The sequence below is a fragment of the Phasianus colchicus genome, chromosome 1 (genome assembly GCF_987193195.1).
Source record: "Phasianus colchicus chromosome 1, bPhaCol1.hap1.1, whole genome shotgun sequence".
Lineage (NCBI taxonomy): Eukaryota > Metazoa > Chordata > Aves > Galliformes > Phasianidae > Phasianus > Phasianus colchicus.
Window position 1 is genome coordinate 113,926,859 of NC_143436.1, and position 19,417 is coordinate 113,946,275.

At 38.6% G+C, this 19,417-nt stretch overlaps 1 protein-coding gene across 1 annotated transcript in view; it reads left to right on the forward strand.

The window, feature by feature from the left end:
* MED14 (mediator complex subunit 14) overlaps window positions 1-19,417 on the forward strand; it is a 35,019-nt gene extending 15,602 nt beyond the window's left edge. Inside the window, exons 10-31 of the mRNA XM_031594582.2 lie at window positions 364-475; window positions 1,150-1,275; window positions 1,872-1,950; window positions 3,472-3,631; window positions 3,996-4,190; window positions 4,780-4,914; window positions 5,331-5,407; window positions 7,291-7,451; window positions 7,723-7,869; window positions 7,957-8,048; window positions 9,179-9,331; window positions 9,573-9,842; window positions 10,180-10,332; window positions 10,866-10,977; window positions 11,595-11,726; window positions 12,425-12,607; window positions 13,283-13,518; window positions 14,158-14,337; window positions 14,529-14,636; window positions 15,064-15,189; window positions 15,761-15,950; window positions 18,794-19,417. Of these exons, the coding sequence (XP_031450442.1) occupies window positions 364-475; window positions 1,150-1,275; window positions 1,872-1,950; window positions 3,472-3,631; window positions 3,996-4,190; window positions 4,780-4,914; window positions 5,331-5,407; window positions 7,291-7,451; window positions 7,723-7,869; window positions 7,957-8,048; window positions 9,179-9,331; window positions 9,573-9,842; window positions 10,180-10,332; window positions 10,866-10,977; window positions 11,595-11,726; window positions 12,425-12,607; window positions 13,283-13,518; window positions 14,158-14,337; window positions 14,529-14,636; window positions 15,064-15,189; window positions 15,761-15,950; window positions 18,794-18,867 (3,201 nt within the window). The 3' untranslated portion in view covers window positions 18,868-19,417. The remainder of the gene's footprint in view (window positions 1-363; window positions 476-1,149; window positions 1,276-1,871; window positions 1,951-3,471; window positions 3,632-3,995; window positions 4,191-4,779; window positions 4,915-5,330; window positions 5,408-7,290; window positions 7,452-7,722; window positions 7,870-7,956; window positions 8,049-9,178; window positions 9,332-9,572; window positions 9,843-10,179; window positions 10,333-10,865; window positions 10,978-11,594; window positions 11,727-12,424; window positions 12,608-13,282; window positions 13,519-14,157; window positions 14,338-14,528; window positions 14,637-15,063; window positions 15,190-15,760; window positions 15,951-18,793) is intronic.

A 19,417-nucleotide genomic window follows, 5' to 3' on the forward strand; every position in this document is an offset into this window, starting at 1 on the left:
GTTGTAACTAGATGGTCTTTAAAGTCCTTTAAACCCAAACCATTCTATGATTTGTGTAGAAGTATCCATATTCTAATAGTTTGGTTTATTTTTCCATAGCTTAAGCTTGTTATAAACAGATGCATGCTGAGCTGGAAAATATTCCAACCTTGATCTAGAACAAGTAGATCTGCACAGGGACTGATGACTGTAGGTTTGTTGTATTTTTGTAGTGAACCAAATACTCAGGTTAACAATGCTTTTGGTTCACCAAAGTTCTTGGCAAATTAATTCTAAAGTAATCATTTTATTAAGCTTTGTTTTTGTGTGCTAGGGCATAAAGTCCATGTGTCAAATTTGAACTTGCTTGGAACTTTTTTCCAGATTGACCATCTATCAATAGAAAAACTCCTGATAGACAGTGTCCATGCGAGATCTCATCAAAAACTCCAGGAGCTAAAAGCCATTCTGAAGAGTTACAATGTTAATGACAATTGTACGTGTTTTCTGTCAAAATGTGTTTGAAATCTTTCTCCTTTTATCCCCAGGAATGTTTTCTGTTTTTCTTGTTGTTTCTTGTTCTCATTAATTTGAACAACAACAAAAAAAAGAATAAAAACGTAGGAAAGTATGTCCAGTATTAAAAAGATACAGCGTTAAATTATTCTGCATTGCTAATTAAAATATTTGGTGATATCTACCTGTAAATGTGATGTAATTGCTGAAGCTGCTAGAGTATTATATCTGCTGTGGAAAGGTTAAAAATAGTCTACTGTAAAACTAGTTTGGAGTTGAAAGCAAATCTTCCACTGTATAAAACTAACTTTGGGTGAGGCTTCAGCTGCTGTTGAAACTTTGAGATTCAAATTGAGCTTACAGTCTTGAAGCAGTGAGTTAAAAGGTATTCATGTTGTGTTGGTTTTTTTTTTAATTTAGTCTGCTTTTTCTGCGTGGCTTATCATTAGCAGTTTTCACCAAGAAATTACTGTATTCAGTTTCCTCTTCATCTTGAGTGTAATAGTGTGCAAATGCTTATACTGAATTCAGAACTACTGCAAGTAAAAAATTTTTCCTGTTAAAAACAAACATGTTTGGAGATTGTAATAGGCTGAACTTTAACATGATGAACTTGAATTCTGTGGCTAATTATTAACTTTTTTTTTAATGTAGCATTCATTGAGACAGCTCTTCCAACTCTTGTAATTCCAATTTTGGAACCATGTGGTCGATCAGAGTGTCTGCATGTTTTTGTTGATCTCCATTCTGGAATGTTTCAATTGATGCTCTACGGTGTTGGTAAGTAGGTAAAACAGAGTAGGGTTGCACGATGTCAAATACAGCCTATTTATGAGGTTATTTTGTGTGAACAGTTCTGTCAAATCTTTGAAATTCTAGAATTGAGCATTAAGCTAATGAAGCTGTGTGTTGAGTGATCTAGATATTAATTGAATATGAATGGATAGGTGAATCTTTGTGTTTATGATACACAGTTCAGCGTATCTTATGAGAAGAAATGACTATATATTGTTAGACATCACTTGCAATTCTTTTTCTTTAGGGCTTACATTCCCTGCTAATGATTAAAGTCATTTCATGTGGACATGATTGACCTTAAATATTTTGAGATATTTTGAGATATTTTTCAAGTCTAACTTAATGTTTCAGATTTTTCTCTTTCTGTGTTTGTTTTGTTGTTGTTTTTAGGTTAAATTATTTTTTTTGGCTTTTTTGTCTAAGAACATACTGCTTTGGTTCCACAAGCATTATGGATCATTTGTTTTGTATCTTAATTGTAGTTCTTAAATTAAACAAAACACTTCCATTAGAAGGTCAAAAGCTTGCTGTTTTAAGAGCAGTTGTTAAGAGTATTTATTCACTTGATATTTTTACAGATCAAGTGACACTGGATGACATAGAGAAGTGTGTTAATGATGATATGAAGCGGATCATTCCTTGGCTCCAGCAGCTTAAGTGAGAGACTTGAGTAATTCATTTAGTTACCATAGAATGACTTACCATGTTTGCATTTTGGATGTTCGTACTTGCTTGGCTTTGTGTAGGGAATGTACTTTTTCTGTGACCTAAGCAACTTTGAGTATTTGTTGCCTCCTTTAAATGAGCGGAGAAAATTTTTGCTGGGTGATGATTGCACAGTCCTCCTTTAGTTTGCCTTCTTGCACGTGGCCTCGGGTGTTGCTGCATGCACACTCTGCATGAAGTCTTCACACTTCATTGGGAGCAGACCACTTGCTTCCTGAGGATCTCATTTCGTGTCCATACTCATTTTCTATCTCCTTTATTCCATTCTACTTCTACGGCTGAATTCTTCTTGTTTCTCAGGAAGAGCAATTTCCCTTTTCACAATACAAAGGGAAAGCCAGGAAGTGACCTAGAATGATTTAAATAATATGTTTATCTTCTAATATTTCAGCCCTGGCTGTATTGAACTTCATATCTTTGCTCTTTAGAGCCCTGAGATTTAGGTGCAAGATACGTTTTGCTCCTCCATAAGAGGTTGCAGCAAATAATACAAATACAACTTACATCTGCAGAAAAAACAAATTCCACCTGCTCTTTCTTTTTGGAAGTTCCCAGTACTCTGAGTTAATTGCAGAGTGAAGCCTCTATTTGAGGAGTTTTGTTTCTAAAAGAGGCATAATGACGCATGAAGCACTGGCACCCTGGAGAAACTAATCAACCTCCCTTTGTCATAAATAATGTGCTCAAGATAATGGCTTGGGTAGTGCTGTTGTTTCTGAGTAAGCTAGACAGTCTTACAAAGTGTCCTTTTGGACAATTAATCTCACATGTTTCTGTGAGAATAAAGATGGTGCATCCTGTTGGAGAGACATTGAACAGCCATGCTTTTCACTGCTGCTCTCAGTAGAAGTTTGAGAAACCACGCCATGCATTGCTTCCCTCCTTCAAGCCTAGGTTGGCTTTGTGGTCTTGCCACCATAGCTGAAATCAATCTGAAGAGAATCAAGTTTAATTCCAAGCATCAGAATAAATTTGTCTTGCTGTGGTTCTTTACTTCCAAACTCATTCAAGGGAATTAATTTGTTTATAACATAATCAAGAGTGATATTAATCCACATTAGGTGACTTTCTTACTGTCTTGTTCATCAGCACACAGGAGCGAAGATTTCTTTTTCCTATATCCAAAATAATGGGAGATTCTAAATCATGTGTGTTTGTTTTATATCTTGTTTATTCTTTTTATATTGTAATTTTATATTGGAATATAAATACATACTTATACTCCTTCAATAAATAATTTCAAGGCTTTTCTTCATAAATTAGCAGCTATCTGTTACCCAAGCTGAAAGCAGTATGTAAATATAGCAATAAGGAAATACAAACTCAGCAGGAAAAAAAAATCTGTTTAACTGTGTGTAGCTTGTGTAGCAGTATTAGATGTTGGCTGGCTCCTAATTTGACACTAAAATCTAAAACATTCTCAAAGTACTAATGCCTTTATTTCAATGCAAGGTTCTGGCTTGGACAGCAACGTTGCAAACAGTCAATAAAGCATCTGCCTACAGTGAGCAGTGAAACGCTTCAGCTAGCTAATCATGCTAGCCATCCAGTGGGAAACCTTTCCAAACACAAATTGTTTATCAAACTCACTCGTCTTCCACAGTACTACATTGTAAGTATCTGAAAAATACTTCTTCTCTCCTCAGGCAATTTGTAATGGTAACTCTAAGATTAGGAAGAAAGTTAATTGCTGTAATCCTTGCTTCTCATCTCTACCTTCTCTCATTCTGTGGGTTTGTTAGGCAGTCAGGCTTATAAAGAGGAGGGGGGCATAAACATTTACTACTCAGCAGCCCTCATTCTTTTTATATTTCTGAATTCTAGTCTTTCTCTTCTTGGATCCCTTTCGTAGCCACATTAATGTCTTAAAAAAGAGGGCTGTGTTTTCCTGTAGGAATTGGGGGAAGAATAGAAACTGATGTAGGCATAACCTCAATTGAGGGTCTTGTTGATTTTGTTGTTTTGTTTAAATGCAGGTTGTAGAGATGTTTGATGTTCCTGGCAACCCCACAGAACTAGAGTACAAATACTACTTTCTCTCAGTGAGCTATGCTGAAGGAGATGACAACCCTGCTACTGCACTTCTGTTACAGCAGTTCAAGCCAAACATTGAAGAGTTGGTACTAGACACAAAAAGTGGGAAACAAATGAAAAGTGGTGTCAAGCGCAAGGTATGTGTTTCAAAAGCCTTCAGGCTCGTTCTAAAGTGTGGAAACCAAACACATGCTCTTAGCATCATTACCAGCTTTAGTGCAGCTGTTTCAAAGTTTGTGTGGCTGACAGCTTACTCTGAGGCTTACTACTCTGGGCTGCTTCCCCAAGGAGGTATTGGGAAATTATTTTCCAACAGTTATTGTCTTTGAATTCATGCCAAGCCTTCTTAGTTGGTCTAAAAGAAAGCCAAGGGAGAGCACTGTACAGAGGTAGTTAGCAAAGCTTGTATTAGCAAAGCACTGGTATCAACATGATATGCTTTGTGGCATGGAAGTGTAGTCTTTGAAAGTCTCACGGGGACTGATAGAAGTTGCTTCTTGGGGCCAGGTTGACCTGGCTTACTGGTGTGTAAATACTGTTTTGAGGAAGGAGGTGATTATAAAATTACTTCAAATTAATTGTTGTAGTCCTGAAGTTGACCCTTTAGGAATTTTTCTCAGTGTGTGTTTCGTTTAAAATTCGGATGAACTAGGTTCTCTGACATCTACTCAAAATGTTTACTCCAAAATGTGCAAGAATATTTATTTGTCTTTATTTTAATTCTAGTTGTCTGGTGATCCATGTTCCATAGAACCTAAGAAACCAAAACGGACGGGAGAAATGTGTGCCTTCAATAAAGTCCTAGCTCATATTGTAGCCATGTGCGATACAAATATGCCATTTATAGGGCTTCGTTTGGAGGTATGTATTAAGAAATATTTTGTTTGCTTCTTCTTTTCGATTGCTCCTGACTCTCTTGTCCACATGTTCTCTGAACAGTTACATCTAGACATGTTCACTTTGTAGTCTCCTTTCTAGCTGCATTTGGGTAGCTGACGTTCTACACTGGGTTGCTCTAGTCTTGTAGCTGGTTCTCTAATATCAAGCACTAACTGCAGAAGACTTCAGAAGCTGAGGGAAAGGGAAAAATAAGAGGATGAAAGAGAGGCTTGTGGGAGAGCATGAAATACAATTTTTTACCACATTTACACAACCTTGTTTTTGGCTTTCCAGTGCTAGAGGATATGAAATATCTGTCATCCTTAGCAAAAGAAAAAGCTGCACTTACTTTCTTGACGTTTTTTGCATGAGATAACCTTTTTCTTGTTCGTTCGTAGTTATCCAATATGGACATTCCTCACCAAGGAGTACAAGTGGAAGGAGATGGCTTCAGCCATGCCATACGTTTATTAAAGTAAGGGGATATACTCCTGTTTGATTTAATTACTGTACATATGCTTGAGAGAAAAAAGGATTGTTCAGAGAGTAACACTAAAAATGTTGCGGAGGCTGGGGTTTGGAGGAAATTGTGTTTCACTGTTGTGTGCTTTGCATTCCTGTTTGAAGCAGTGCTTCAGTACAAGTACAAGTACAAAGAGGGAAGTAAGAATACACTCAAAGCCAGCTATTGTTTGTTTTTCTCATTAGCCTAAACTGCAGTGCTCTGAAAACAGTCTCTGACAGTCCTCAGTCCTAACATCCAGGCACCGCTAAGGCATCTACAGCATTGTGGTGATTGATGAACTTGTAATTGCAATTTTAGATCAGGACAGAGACCTGCTTAGTCCATGCATTGTTTAACAATGACCAGTATGTGACACTGCAGAGGAAAATGCAAGGGAACCCAAAAAAGGCAATTGCATGTTTAAGAACTTGTGAAGGAAACATCTGAGGCTCTTACTGTAGAGAGTGACATGGACCTCTGGAGGTCATCTGGTCTAGCCATCTGCTCAAAGCTGAATTTTCCAGTTGCCAAGGATTTATGGCACAGAGATCTCAAATGCTGACCAGAGGGGAGTAGTCATTTGATTTGACTGTCTCTGCTAATGCTAATACAGTCCAGGATGCAGTGGTCTGGCACTGCTGCAGTGACATGCTGCTGACTCCTGGTCAGCTTCTCGCTCAGGCCCCCAAGTTCTATTTCTGCAGAGCTACTTTGCAGCCAGTCACCTCTCATTCTGTTCTGCTGCACGAGGTTATCTTCTCCCCAGTGCAGGACTGCATTTCTTTTTGCTGAACTTCATGAGGTTTCTGTTAACTCATGCCTTCAACCAGCTGAGGTCTGTCTAAATGGCAGCCCTGTTCTCCAGTGTGCTGAGTGCTGCTCCCTTCTGTTTGACATCACCTGTGTATTCCTTGGCATCGTGTAGATTATTGAAGTTAAATATTATTGGCCTCTGTATTAACCCAACCATATGCAGCCACCAATTTGACTTGGAACTTTTGGCCACAGTGCTTTCTACCATCAGTCCAGCCAGTTTTTGAGATTCCTTGGGGCTTACTTCAAGCCTTACCAGTTCAACTTCAGGTTGTGTTATGAAGTAAAAAAATTATATCAATTTTACAACAAACAAACAACAACAAATGCCACCAACCTACAGTCTTCTAAAGTGTAAAATAAACTGCTTAATTTTTTCTACTCCGCTGAGATTCATTGTGGTATAAAGGCATCAGTCTTTAAAATGCATCAGGCTCTACCTTTTTAACTGCAGACAAGTAAGCTGGATTTAAGGGTGGTATATGACATTTCTAAAATAAACTCAATTTGTAGAGAAGTTAGGCATATTTTTACTTTAGCTTTATTTACTCTGTCCTCTAAATTCAATTCTTGCATTGGTATATGAGTAAATTAGTGGGTATTAAGATAATTGCTAGGTTATTCATTGCATTTAAAGTGAACTTGTTCAGAAGGAGATCCTGATACACAAATTCAAGTTGCCACAGAAGTTTATTTTCATCTTTTTTAACTTGTTTCTCTGTATAAAAGCTTTATGTTAGTGTGCTCCTACTTTTATCAGGAGATCAGGGCAGTTCTGCGGTTCCATTAAAAGTCTGTAATTTGCAAGTGTTGAATCCATATAAAAATTGGTCTTAACTCACTGTGCTTTTATAACACACTTATAGTCCTTGAAGGGGAGCAAGACCGCCAACTGTGTGGTTCAGCTGTCTGTCTTACTGTTGATTATTCATTTTTTCATGTCCAGACATATAAGTCCTTCAGGAAATGTTAAAAGGTGTTATTTTTCAGTTTGGGGACTACACTGTGTGCAACTGAGGTCCTCTTTTCTTCACAAATAGAATTCCTCCCTGTAAAGGTGTAAACGAGGAAACGCAGAAGGCTCTGGACCGATCTCTTCTTGATTGCACTTTCCGATTACAAGGTAGAAATAATCGCACGTGGGTCGCTGAGCTGGTGTTTGCAAATTGTCCGCTTAATAGCACTTCATCCAGGGAGCAAGGTAAGAGAGGTCAGGTAAACATTGTGTCTTTGTTTTATATGTTGTCTGCTCCAGTATCATTCTAATCTTTTTGCATTAAGGGACAACTGTCTACTCTTAAAATTTCTAATGAGCCACAGTGCACCTTTATCAAACGCTCTTGACTGTTGAGTTGATGCTTTTTTATTATTTGAGTATGCTTCCTGGACTCTCTCCACAGTTTAATCATAGTCTGTAAACGCCAGTTTAGGAACCACTTGTTTAATTAGTATTTACTGTTCTAACACTGTAGGACCAACCCGTCATGTTTACCTAACATATGAAAACCAGTTATCTGAACCAGTTGGAGGTCGCAAAGTTGTTGAGATGTTCCTCAATGACTGGAACAGCATTGCTCGGCTGTATGAATGTGTCCTGGAGTTTGCACGGTCCTTACCAGGTACAGAAATAGTCTCCTTTTCTTTAAAAATTATATTTACAGATGACTATGGTTTTCTCAATGCTCTTTTCTCTGCTCTCTTCAAAGACATACCCAACCACTTAAACATTTTTTCAGAAGTTCGTATCTACAATTACCGAAAACTTATCCTTTGTTATGGAACTACCAAGGGGAGCTCAGTAAGTAATTCCTAAGTCCACTTAAAATGTATATTTGCAAACACATTGGGTAGGCCTGGAGTTCTTAGAATTGTGCAACAAAATATATCCTGGTATTATATTATTGTGGAATTAATATTATTCGATGTAAAAAAGACAGAAATAAAGAGTGTTGAATTAGTAATTTGCTAGATTCCTTATTGTCTAGAATTTTTGAGAATTTGTGTAATGTACTTCAAATTGTGGGGAGGATAGTTGGTTCTTCTCCTGGCATCACTGATCTGTCAGCATAGCTTATGGTTGGTGAAGGCTGGCGTAGCAGCTTTGTTCAAACTTATGATGTGTTGCTACTGCTGTTATACTGGGATATATGGATCTTTTAAACTTAATGTTGCTTTAGAGAAATGACTCAGTTTTAAATGGAGTACTGTGCTTTTAAATGGGACAATCCCCAATTATTTTGTAGCAGTACTGTTCTCTTGTTCAGAAGTCTAGCTTACTCTGTAGTATTTGAATTTACAGCATATTAATGATTTTGACTGTTGTCTGTGTGCTTGCTCACTCCCTTGCACTAAATGCAGGGCAAGGAAGGAAGTAACCACATTTGTTACAGACTGATAATATGAGTGTGCGCTGATGCAAAGTAGTTGATGCACTCAAAATTTGCATCCTGGAAAGTCTTTGTGTTCACGTTTTTTACGAGTATTTCTATGTGCATTTTATTGTGACTATTAGTCTTAGTAAGCAATGGGAATAGCATTGTGGATTTTGTGTGTCACTTCCTTACATATTAGCTTATCCAGTTCTTTTTTTGTGACATGGTGGAGATAATCTGTCCACCTCCAGCAACTCTTGATCAGTTCTTTGTGGTGCGAGTCTCTCATGTTTAATTTCTTCAGTCTCAACTCTGTCAGAAAAGGCACTTGTTCAAGTTGATTGACTTGCTGAAGTAACTGTCTGGTTCGATTGTTGTCAACATTCCAGCTAACTAAATAAGTTATACAAAAGCTAACAGAAGTCTTTTCAGAACCTCAACGGTGAGTTAGGAATCTGAGGTTTTGTAAAAAAGGATAAAAATGAGAGCAGACCAGCTTTCTTGTAATAACCTCTTGGTTCTAGTTTTCAAGGTCATTTTGTTCTTGATGTTGCAGATCAGCATTCAGTGGAACTCCATACTCCAGAAGTTCCACATTTCACTGGGAACTGTTGGCCCAAACTCAGGTTGCAGTAACTGTCACAACACAATTCTGCACCAGCTCCAGGAGATGTTTAATAAAACACCAAACGTGGTGCTGCTGTTACAGGTAATGTTATAAACACTTCCCTCAAGAAAAGTCCAAGGTGACTAAGAGGTGATTGCTGATTAAACTGTTATCTTCAAAATTACATGTGTGCATTGATTATGAATCTCCTTGGCAGAAGGTGACTTGGGAAAGATTGTACCTTTTCTGCCCCTATTATCTCTGTCCTGACCCAGCTCAGATTTTTTGCAGACTTTTACTTAACAGTAAGCTGTCTGGTCTCTCAGTATCTGTTCTTTTTCAGGTTTTGTTCGACACTCAGGCTCCATTAAATGCCATCAACAAACTTCCAACTGTGCCCATGCTGGGTCTGACTCAACGCACTAACACTGCCTATCAGTGTTTCTCAATTTTACCACAGTCACCTACGCATATCAGGCTGGCTTTTAGGAACATGTACTGCATTGACATCTACTGCCGGAGCCGTGGCGTGGTGGCGATACGTGATGGGGCATACAGTCTTTTTGACAACAGCAAAATAGTTGAAGGTTTTTACCCTGCACCTGGATTAAAGGTGACTGTTTCCAAGTTGTTTTTAAGTTGGTATTTCAGGTAACTAGAGATATTTCATACTAATGCGCAAGGCTTGTTGTTTGGTGATGATGGAAGACCCCTTTTTTGGAGAAAAAAAAAAAAAAAAAAAGAGGAGGATGGCTGTGAAATGAACTTAAAGATCCACTGAAAAATTCTGTTTTTGAATTCAGAAATCATGTATTTTGTAAACTTTGTATACTGCTAACTAGTGGTTAGTTCTGCTGCTGCTAATGACCTCAATAAACGCTGTGGTCATTTATGTAATACAATGCAAATGGAAAACAAACTGTTTACTAACAAAACCGTTTTATCCACAGACATTCCTGAACATGTTTGTTGACAGCAACCAGGATGCACGAAGACGATCTGTAAATGAAGACGATAACCCGCCTTCTCCTATCGGAGGTGACATGATGGATTCTTTGATATCTCAGCTTCAGCCTCAGCAACCGCCACAGCAACCACAGCAGGTAGCCTACAGACAAAAGTTAAAAATGTTTATTGTCTTCCACAAATGCAGGTTTTTAAGATTACTTTCTGAAATAATTGGCAGTGAAGAATTGAATGGGAGACTATGAAAGTGTTATGTGATGGAATTTCCCTTGGGGCAAAACATTAATTTGTCATTTTTTATTCCAGTATAAACAGCCCGTAGCAGATGACCAGCAGCTTCGGAGTGTCATATGAGACTTGCCACTTTAGAAGCAAAGCTTTGATGGAGGGTGGGAAAATGGCTGTTGAAGATGAAGGATGTGGGGCAGGGAAGGGAGGGAGGAAGAGTCAGGAGGCTTCTCTGTGGTGGATGAGAAAGGATGAGACGCAAAGGCATTTTTGTCTTGAAAAACTATGAAATGATTAAAAAAAAATAGTGTGTTGTGAACAAGATGGTATAGTAAATTGAATAAATTGTAGATGAGGATCAAACTCTCACTAGTATTCTCTTGCACTCAGTTTTTGTTCAAAATGATAGAAGACTTTTGTTGTCTTGTGTTAATGCTTTCAGCCATTTGCAAAGCAGGCAGGAGCATCAGGAGCATATCCTCTTACTTCGCCACCCACCTCCTATCACAACACAGTGACACCTTCTCCATCTATGATGCACACACAGTCACCAGGTGAGATGGCTGAGAATTTGTGAGCTAATCATACTGAAAATACACATGCTGCTTTTTGTGCGTGCATCCTGTTTTCTGATATTCAAGCTGTGTTTAGCTCCAAGTTAGTCAAGTTAATGTACTTCATAATTTGGAAAAACAACAAAGCAAAGTCCTGCCATGCATGTTTTGAAGGGTGTATTTTGAAGCATAAGAAAAAAATGGCAGAAATGTGTCATCTTGAGCTATACAATCTTTGAGATTGTTTTATTTTTAAGGTTTATAGCTTGCTCAGTCAAATCCTGTTCATTTTAAATACCCCTTCCTTCAGAAAAGCTTTTAATCACCAAAGCTTAGCTTTTTGTTTCCAACTGTTACAGTGCAACAGTTGAAACTATTTAAATTTAAGGGAGGGGAAAATGCTGTTCTTCAAGTCAGGTATCTTGGAAAGTTTCATGTGTGTGCTGAATTCCTCTGGAAAATATAATCTTCATGCATGTACAAAATACAGCCTTTTAGTGCAAGAAAAAAAATCCTCGTGAATTTTGTTTGCTGACTCCCTAAAATGAGACAGCTGTAGCAATTGGTAGAAAAAAAATTGGGAAATGTGTATGTCATGATGTGATATCTTTGATTAGGAAACTTGCATGCTGCGAGCTCACCTAGTGGAGCTTTAAGAGCACCATCACCAGCATCCTTTGGTCCAACTCCTTCACCTTCTTCCCTTGGAATTACAATGGGTCAAACAGCAAACTTTGCCAGCCCACACGGTGAGTTCCTTACTGGCATGTCTGTATGCAGGGACAGGGAGAACACATTTGCTGCTCAAAATTAACTCTTCCTGGGCATACTTAAATGGGGGGAAAAAAAGAATTTTGTAATTGACTTAAGTAACTGTTTTTATACATGTGGTAACTGTTAACAGCAGTCAAAAGTCACTGCGTGGCACAGGTTACAATCAGTGAAGGTTCAGGTGGTTGTTTTAGCACCACAGTAAAACTGTGGAGATGAACTAAGTGGAATAGATATACAGTAGACAATTTAAGAAGCTTGCTCTGATCAGCCTTTGTAATAGAGTATCACATCAAAGGTACTTTTGCAGAGATAATACCAAGATAGAGCTTAGATTAAGAACATCTTCAGCCGGAGGCTTCATCCCCAGCTGAGGCTTTCATTTGCTAAGGAGCAATTGAAACATCTATATGCAAGAGCTCTCTTTACTTTCATCCCAGTTGTGTTAAACACATTGATTTGCCTTAATGCTCAATTTTATTTTGAAAAACACAAGCAGAAAAGCCTTAAATTTCTATCTTGTTTTTTTTTCATCTGCCCATTTAGTACAGATGTAAAATAAATTCTGAAAGACTGAAGACATCTTAAAATTGTGTACATTTTGCAAGTATTTTTTAGATTAGTAAACCTTGATTTTTTTATTTTATTTTTTTTAATGGTCTTGTATTATCTGCAGGTACCATAGATCCAAGCTCACCATACACCATGATGTCACCCAGTCAGCGTGCAGGGAACTGGCCAGGATCTCCCCAGGTTTCTGGTCCATCACCAGCAGCACGGATGCCTGGAATGTCACCAGCCAACCCTTCCCTTCATTCACCTATCCCAGATGCCTCTCATTCCCCACGAGCTGGAACAAGTAGGTTGCTTTATTAGGGTTACAGTTGTGAAACATTCATGTTTAGCATTTCTAGTTCTAGGCGTTTTTGGTAGGTTTGTGTCTCAACCTAACAGTGCTTTCTTTCTTTGTGTAGTAAAATAGGTAAAGAAATGAAGCCTTTATTCTGGACCAGTTCAAATGTTCTATAGCAAACTAGAAAATGAGTTGAATTATACAGCATTAATGTCAGCAGGATTGATGCCTCTTGAAATACAAAAGTTAGTCTTAAACTACTGGGCTACGTGACTGAGAGAAAAATCTTTGGAATGAAAACAGCGATAGGCATATTTGCCTACCAAAATAACTTCTCATATTATGGAACTGTAATGCTGCTCTTGCAAGTTTTGATCTAGCTGTCTTTAGATCTCATTCAGTTTGTTGTACAAAGGTGATATCTGCCAGCACACTGAAGAAAGAGGAAAAGGGAGCGTGAGTGAGTGTTACTGAGACTTTGCACCAATCAAGGGTTGAAGCTCTGATGCTTTGACTTTGCTCTGTTGCCTATTATTAGGCAGCGAGATGTTCACATAAGAAAGATTAAGCTTTGGCCCAGGCTGGTCATTGGTTGAGTAGTGATAGCAAATAAAGTGAACGCACATCTTAGGTTTCAACTTAAATTCTTCTTTACTGCAGCTGCTTTTTTCTTACTAATAGGTTCCCAAGCAATGCCAACAAGCATGCCTCCACCTCGTAAACTACCTCAGCGTTCTTGGGCTGCATCCATACCTACAATCCTCACCCACAGTGCCTTGAATGTTCTGCTGTTGCCCTCTCCTACCCCTGGGCTCGTGCCAGGACTAGCTGGCAGCTATCTTTGCTCCCCTCTTGAGAGATTCCTTGGATCAGTTATTATGAGGAGACATCTTCAGAGGATCATACAACAGGAAACGGTATGGTTTAGGATGTTTTAATATTGATTTGCAAATATCAGTTTGGAGGTGTTCATCTTAGTGCTTCTGTACTCCGCATTTCCAATTAGACACAAACTGAAGCACTTCAAATATCACAAGTATTTGCTATTGGACTTGTTCTTCTATACTTCTGAATGTTCCCAAGTATCAAAATTTAGAGAAAGTATTTAGTTCAGTTTCCTTTCCGTGCAAGCAGGAACTGGGATACCTATTTGGTCAGGTGAAATACAATAACTGACACAATAACTGATGCTTTGGTTTCCGTGAGTTTAGTATGTCAACTGTGAGTTAACTAGAACAGCTAGAGGTTTACTGTGGATGTCTCTTCTTGGCAGGAATGCCTGAGAAAGTAGATACTAATTGAGAACAACTCAGTCATGAATGTTGCTTTAGGGTTCGATACAAGCAATGTCACCTCTTTGCTTCACTGGCATTCTTTAAGTGATGAAGAAAAAGCCAAACCCTGCAGAAGGTTCATTCTCAAGGCAGTTTTACCTGTATATAAGAATCACGTTTCTGGAAACAGCATAAGTTGACCTCTACAATCTTTGGAGTGAATGTGTGTTTTCATGCTATTTAATGAACAAGTCATTGAATGTGATGCTTCTTTTTGTACAGCTACAGTTAATAAACTCCAATGAACCAGGTGTAATTATGTTTAAGACGGAGGCACTGAAGTGCAGGGTTGCACTCAATCCCAAAACCAACCAGACCTTGCAACTCAAAGTAACACCTGAAAATACAGGACAGTGGAAATCAGAGGAGTTACAAGTTTTGGAGAAGTTCTTTGAAACAAGAGTATGTACTCAGATCACTAATGTTTACATTTTTGTGTAATACTTTCAGTCTCAGCATTGGTTCGGCTGACTTTCATTGGGTTACGTAAGGGCTGCAAAATATGAAAATGTAACAGCTGTGTATGCTGGTTACCATATTAAATGATACAGCTATTATCTAAATAGGCAGTAATAACGGGTGTCTTTCTTTAGGTTGCAGGACCACCTTTTAAAGCAAACACCCTAATAGCCTTCACAAAATTATTAGGGGCTCCAACGCATATCCTCAGGGACTGTGTTCACATCATGAAACTTGAGCTGGTAAGTTAACCTCTCTTTAGTTCAATCAACTTTGATTACTATATTTGGGAAGGAAAAAAAAAAGCTTTATCTACGAAGACAAATTACTTTCTGTATGTTATTTAGTGTTAATAAAGAAGATTGTGTTTTACTATTAGCTCTTCTGGAAACTGCCCAAATTTCTCCCTTTAACTGATGATTTCACGAAACTGCAGGTGTGTTACTGCACACTAGCCACATATGTAGCCTGGCTGGAATCTTTATCACTGTGTTCTTGTTGTCTGCTATATTTTCAGTTCTTTCAGAGTTATTTTGACTTGTGCTGAACTTGGAAACATATGTTAGTTAGAGGAATGGTCTACTTTCTAACTCTTCCCTTGTTTGTACACATGTATGTTGCTAATGTGAGACTTTGCTGTTTTTTCTCTGTGATGCTCTTTCTAAACAGTTCCCTGATCAGGCAAGTCAGCTGAAATGGAACGTGCAGTTTTGTTTAACAATTCCTCCCAGTGCACCACCAATTGCACCCCCAGGAACACCTGCTGTTGTGCTGAAATCCAAAATGTTGTTTTTTGTAAGTAGGGCTGTTTTAAAATTTTGAGGACTGCATATCTTTGAAATCACCACTGGTTAGGGACAAAACATAGACTGTGTCTGATGATCATGGTAGCTAAAAATGTTCTGCTGTCTGGAAGCATAGACTTGCATATATCTCTTTAGTATTGCCTCGCTCTTGTTAAAGCACAACACCTTTTCCTGTTTTGTGCTCTTGAAGAAACACTGGCAATATATCCTAAAGCTCAGTTTCCTCTGAGCTGCAGATTTTTGTGTGCTCAACTTTTGGTTGTTTTGCTCTTAGACGCTTACTGCCTAGGTAGAGTGATACACAGTAGTGGTTCTGGGGAAGGAGAGCACGAATGAGATTATTAGAACAAATATGTAGGTGTCATCTCTGAAGCAATGCTTAGTGTAGGGTGATTTTGAGAATGAGTGTACCATTCCACCCTCTCAGTTTTCAGACACTTCTGTAACAGAGAAGTTATCATTCAGATGTAAACTATTGGCAGATCCAGATTGTTTAACAAAATGAGAAGTTGTGATGAAGTATGTTGTTAATTTAACACGCTTTATTTTTTTCCCTACAGCTCCAGCTAACACAGAAAACAACAGTCTCACAGGAAGCTGTTAGTATTATTGTCCCAATTATTTATGATATGGCTTCGGGTACAACTCAACAGGCTGACATTCCCAGGCAACAGAATTCTTCTGTTGCTGCTCCAATGATGGTTAGCAATATTCTAAAGAGGTTTGCTGAACTGAATTCACCACGACCAGGTACTGTACATGTCCAGTAGATATATTCTCTCCACCCAGACATCTGTGACAAATCTCCAGTGTAAAACTAAATCTCTCTAAGTCTGAATTCTTCTTGGTTCCTGTCATACTTCTTTAGTGATCACAAACTCCTGATATGACAGGCAACACGTAACTTATTAGCAAGCACTGGCAGTGCAGCAGACTTCTATGCCAGAAGGCTACACTGGTGATTCAGGCTGAATATCAGTGTCAAAGTATTACTCCAAAGTAATAGAATGCACCTCTTGTTGGCCCAAATCTTCCTGCACAGTAGGATTTCTTAACAAATGTGCCCAGAATGAATCACGATAAATATTCTGTGGTCAAGTGTCAGTTTTCATGCTTAACTATAAAGTTATTAAGCTTAACAGTAGAGTATAAGGGAATGTTAAAATAGTTATCATAACTCGTCCATGTGCTGTGAATGGTTAAGAAGTAATGGGTGTGACTGTATACATCTTTGTCAGTGTGTCCATTAGCAAAGGTGTATACAGTTCTGCCCACCAAACGTACTGTGAAGTGTTTGAGCTAAATAGCTTGCTCTGAGTGTTCATTGGCCCGTAGGTAGGTAGTGCACTGAGAGCAACTTTGCTTTCCTTTGTTACATTTTTTATCTTTTTTAATATATGACAACACTGAACAGCAGTAGCAGGTTCTTTGGGCAGTATGTTGTCTGTAAGCATGGTTTGAAGAGCTAATACTCAGATGGCTCACAAGAACAAAAACTTTCAGTTCTGCTGTAGTTGCACACTGAAGAACAAAGCATTTTTTTCAATAACCCTGAATAGTTTGAAGATGTGAATCCAGAGGTTGAATTCTACTTCTACTCTGTGTAATTATTCATCTCATTACGTGGTGATTTTAACTATGCCTGATGGTTTGTTTTGATTGCTAGAACATGAGTAATGTTTATCTTAAATTGGTGTGGATATGCATACATTTTGGAGAACTGTGATGAAATTTAAATTAACAAGCATTTCCTGTTTGACATGTAGTAATAGTGTAGGTAAATAGGGAGAGTAGCTTCAAGTTTGCCTGTAAGAGTTCTGTATAGGATATGATAGAACAGTTGGTTAAATAGCTCTTTTATTTCAAGATACTTTGTCTAAACAGCAGGTGTTCCTTTTGGAAGGTGCTTCCCCACTGAGCCCCCCTAGAGGGGGGAGGAGCAGATGCTTGTTTTGCTGTTTATTATTGCAGTCAATTGTGTTTAAGGTAAACCCTCCACAGAATCCTACAGCTTAGGGAATCAAAGCAGCTCTTGAGTATCCCAGGTGAGGTGTCTCCTGGTAATGGTTAGGTTGATGAGGAGAGACAGTTTTTGTTTGTCATGCCAGTTGAAGTAAACTGGAAGTGCAGTACAGGCAGCAGAGTACAGATAGGAAAAACTACAGAAGGAGCTTGTGGCCCCAAGCAGGACCTTTTCCAGGCAAAAAAAGATTATAGCAAGCTAAGCAGAGGACAATTCTGATAGGCTTTCCTCTAATTTCCGAAAGAAAGGATGGGTCTCTATTGATCTCTCCCACCCAAAGGAGGCTCTTTTCTGAGGACACTTAAATTTCGTATGTTCTTACTGTCAAAACTCACATTATTGTATCTGACAAAAGAGAACAAGATGCCTTCTGTTCTTTAACACTGAATGAGATGGGAGAGCCAACAGATGATAGCAGATAGTTGGGAGACTTTTACAACAGGAGTCCGTGAGAGATCCCAAATGCATATCCTTTCTGTTGGGACACTACTGTGCTGTGCTGAGGATTTTCTCACCTGTGTTAGGTCTTCTGCTGCCCTATTTGCAATTTGCATGGTTAAGTGAATTTTTCACTCTCAGTCAGAAAGGATTAGGGCTTCCCACCGAGCACGTATGATATCATTGACACTGTCATTGTAACCCCTAATCAGTCTTGCCTCATTTTGGCTGTATCTTTTTTACCTTTCTCTCTTTGTGAGAAAGTATTTTGTATTCAGCATAATTTTCCTCCTAATAAAATGGCAGTAACTGAAAAGTAAGTTCTTTTGGAAGAGTTTTATTTTCAGATCTGTGGGCAAGCACGTGATGCTGCATTTAACAGCAGAACGCTGACTCATTGCCAGTGCACTGTCCTTCTGACATCACTCTGCCAATACCTCCCTGGGGGAAGAAGAAAGCTGTTTTATTTTTGGGCTGTAGTTATACGTGAACTGAGATGGAATCAATGTCCTGGAGTAATAGAGTTAAGCTTGAGCTGTGAGCCTCCAACCCGCGTTCTGTAGCGGGCTTCCGTCTGGTAGGAAAGTCCCTACAGCTGCAGGAGATCACCCGTACAGAGGAGCTCCAGGGACTTGTGTGGTGTTTCCTAAAATGCTTCACCACTAAGTTTGCTAAAGTCTGGTTGATAGTGATGCAGTGGATGGTACTTAGCCCCGATTTGTATCTTTGCTATGAATGATGACTTGCCCTAAACAGTCTTTGGAATCTCTAGTTCGGCAGTTAGAATTAACGCATCCTCACAGGCTCTGCTCTTATCCCCTTGCTCACGCTGCTGCATCTTCAGCAGCAAAATTCAGACTCTTTTAATGGACGTTTCTCCCAATACGCAGGAAAAAATTGTGACAGGATACAGTAGCGGCTATTAATTGTATTCTCTTAGCAGGATACTCCTCGTGCTGGGCTACGAGGGCAGTAGTAGTGGCCACGCTTGAAGCACGCCAGCAGGCAGAGCGTTGGCCCAGCTCAGAGGGAGTGCGAGTAGCGTGCTTCCTCACCTGCCTGTTAGAGTTAAGCCCTGCCTGTTGCTCTGCCGTTGCGTGTGATGCTAACATGTCTCTTTTCCCTGTTCCAGGTGAATGCACAATATTTGCAGCCGTTCGGGATTTGATGCTTAATCTTACGCTGCCCCCTGGTGGGCGTCCATAGACACTTTTAAAAGAAGGCTGAAAATGAGCCAAAACAGCAAAAAAAAAATAAAAATAAAAATAAAAAAATAAAAAAAAAATCTCTCTGAAATTAAGCCTTCAATTAAAAGAGGACGTTTAATTTTACTTTTTTTAAGAGCTAACTATAATAAACTGGCAAACTTTCAGGGATGCACTTTCATCAAATGAGTATCACCACGACTTTTGTATAGTGCTGTTGTATAGTATGTTTGGATGGGAGACACTTCAGAACTAGGTAATAGATTGAAGTATCAGCTTGCTGGTAATAGATTTACTATTCTGTTTTATACTATACAGAGTATGAAGATGCCAAACTTGTTTGTTTTTTGTTTTTCTTATGTTTTGGTGTAATAGTCTTTTTTTAAGGCAGGTCTGTCATTTTTGAATACTGTAAAACTGTGACAAACTTTATATTGAAGCTGTATTTTAATATGACTGCTTTGAATCCTTAAACAATTTATTTGGGCTTGTTGTAAACATGTCCCCAAAAAGCAATATTTAATAAACTGGATTAAAAAAAAATCTTAATC